Source organism: Lottia gigantea (genome assembly GCF_000327385.1).
Source record: "Lottia gigantea unplaced genomic scaffold LOTGIsca_10, whole genome shotgun sequence".
Taxonomy (NCBI): domain Eukaryota; kingdom Metazoa; phylum Mollusca; class Gastropoda; family Lottiidae; genus Lottia; species Lottia gigantea.
In genome coordinates, this window is record NW_008706747.1 from 4379008 (window position 1) to 4381394 (window position 2387).

The 2387-nt window shown below is 29.8% G+C and overlaps 1 protein-coding gene across 1 annotated transcript in view; it reads right to left on the reverse strand.

Annotated features, from left to right (window-relative positions):
• Positions 1–600, reverse strand: part of LOTGIDRAFT_156276 (hypothetical protein) — a gene marked incomplete at both ends in the record, with an annotated part of 1623 nt that extends 1023 nt beyond the window's left edge. Inside the window, one exon of the mRNA XM_009046282.1 lies at positions 320–600. Coding sequence (XP_009044530.1) covers positions 320–600 — 281 coding nt within the window. The remainder of the gene's footprint in view (positions 1–319) is intronic.
• Between the last annotated feature and the right edge of the window lie 1787 nt (positions 601–2387).

Sequence of the window (2387 nt, forward strand, 5' to 3'; positions counted from 1 at the left end):
CTACCAATGTTTTGCAAAAATATAGTTTTGGATTTCGAGCTTTGTTTTGCGATTTGGATTGTTAGTACTTGCTGGAAATAAACCATCTTTTTTTTGGAAGCTGTTTTTTATTTAAGCGAGATATACAAATTCGCTTGAGGAATTTTTCAGATGATTGGGTTTAGGACTTTGAGGAATTGTCCCATCTTAACAACCAGACACTTTTTCTCACTGAGCCAACTCATGCCTTCTATTTAATACATTCTAATCAAAAGATGTTAGATTAATCAAATTGGATTTTTACATTCCAAATTGATGTGAAAAATGAAAAATAACTTACCAGCTGAAGTAAGCGTAGGTAGACAAGGGGGGAGGTGAAGATTTCACAGCACGTAAGGGTTCATGTTTATTCGTTCTTAAACTTGTAGTCGTATCACTACTTGATTTACGTCTACGCCTGCGTTTCATTGACGAGAACGCACGGCGTAGTAATCCAAGATTGGCCTTTAAATCTCCTTCGAATACGTCATCTTCTTCCTTCGTGAGATCGGTTAGTGAACCGTGTTTCGGGGACAGCAATAAGTTCGTGTCAATCTCAGACACTTTCGGTGATTTCAACATTTTGAATTCTTGCGCAATTTCACACTAAAATTTCATAAATCCTTGAAGAACACAGTTTATATAAATATCAAAAAGTCACACGGCTTTCAAATATATTCTCCTTTATTCAAATATTTCCCAGAACATCAATTTAAGGTCAAAATTTCAATTCAATACATTTTCAGAAAAAAAAATCCTTTCACAAAATGCTTGAAAAAATTTTTTTGAATCAAAGTCACTAAAGAAATTTAAAATCAAAATCCTTTTCTTAAAACCTTTAGGACTCGTAAAAACTATTTAATATTCTAGAATCCAATTCAAAACACATTTCTTATTTCCTTTCACTCCCATTTTTATTCAACAAAATTTTCAATGACGTTTTTTATCAGAGAATTATACGATATTGATATACGTAGAATTTAATTTGACGTTCACACTTTAGAATCGACCGACTTTATAAAAGTCAGATATTGACGTTATTCGCCTTGAAAGTTCTCGTCGTTCCTCACACCTCCTGGTGGCACTTTAATAAATCTGAATAAATCGTCACTTAATAATTCCCATAATGCTCTGTTAATGAATATATAATTAAGACAATATAAAGTCAATTTATCTGGGGAATATCTGATATCTGTTTGAGTTTATCGTTATTTTTCCTCTCCTATACAGATTCCTTCATCATTTTTTCAGAATTTCTGCAAGAAGTTTCGAAAAAGTTCTTTAGTTTTCAGAATTTCTGTATAAACAAAGCAAAATACACATTTCTGATTATTACAATATTTTCTCAAAAAGTTTGGAAGAGTTCCACAGCTTTCAAAATCCAAGAACGAACCTTTTTACAATTTGAGCAAATCTTGAGGATTTTCTGCAAGAAGTTTGGAAAAGTTTAACAGTTCTCAGAAATTCAGAATAAATATTCCAATCTCACTAAATAGTTTTTGCCACATTTTTTTTTCTTTATCCCTAATAAAAATAAACAAAAAATATTGTAAATAAAAATCACAAAATAAGGAATAAAATGAAAAATTAACAAAATTGTAATAAAAGAAATAAAAAAACCCTTAAATCATGAATAGATATCATAATACTCTACACACAAAAATAAGTCAAAACTTCCAAAGACATCAAATATAAAATAGAAATTCAAGAAGACACATAATCAAGCCTTTGTGAAATTTGACAACCATGAAACAAAAACTTACATTAGATCTAAGACTTTCTCAAAACTACAGAGAGACAATGACAAACAACCTGGAAGACCTGAATGATTTATAAATATTACACTCAAAACTGTCTTTATCAAAAAATATTTACTTCTTATTTGTTCCAATAAACACATGAAATATCAACCAATCTTTGCATAATTCCAATTCATCAAAATGAATGTTTACAATGATATCTTACCTAAACACAAGCCACATTTATAAGGGACAAAAAATGTCCCCTCCCCCCAAACAAATCTTTGCCTTCAAAAGAGATATTCAAAATTTCTATGGATGATTTGACGTAAGCTAAAAACTAAGAAACAGAAAATTAAACGATGATCAAAATAAAGACATAATTCAGAATTGAAGTTTATCTCTTTATATTGAAAAACTTGTCCTAAAATCTTAATAAAAATGTTTCCAATTACTTTTAATTAAATGGCACAGAGTTAAAATGAAAATTTCAATCAATTTTCAAAGTTTAAACTCAGTCGCGGGAAATAAAACCAGCCGATAAAAATCTCTTAAAATTCCTTTTAACTAATGAAATAACGATTTTAGTGATAATCGTAAACGAGCGAACTTTTTGATTAGTCTACAGGG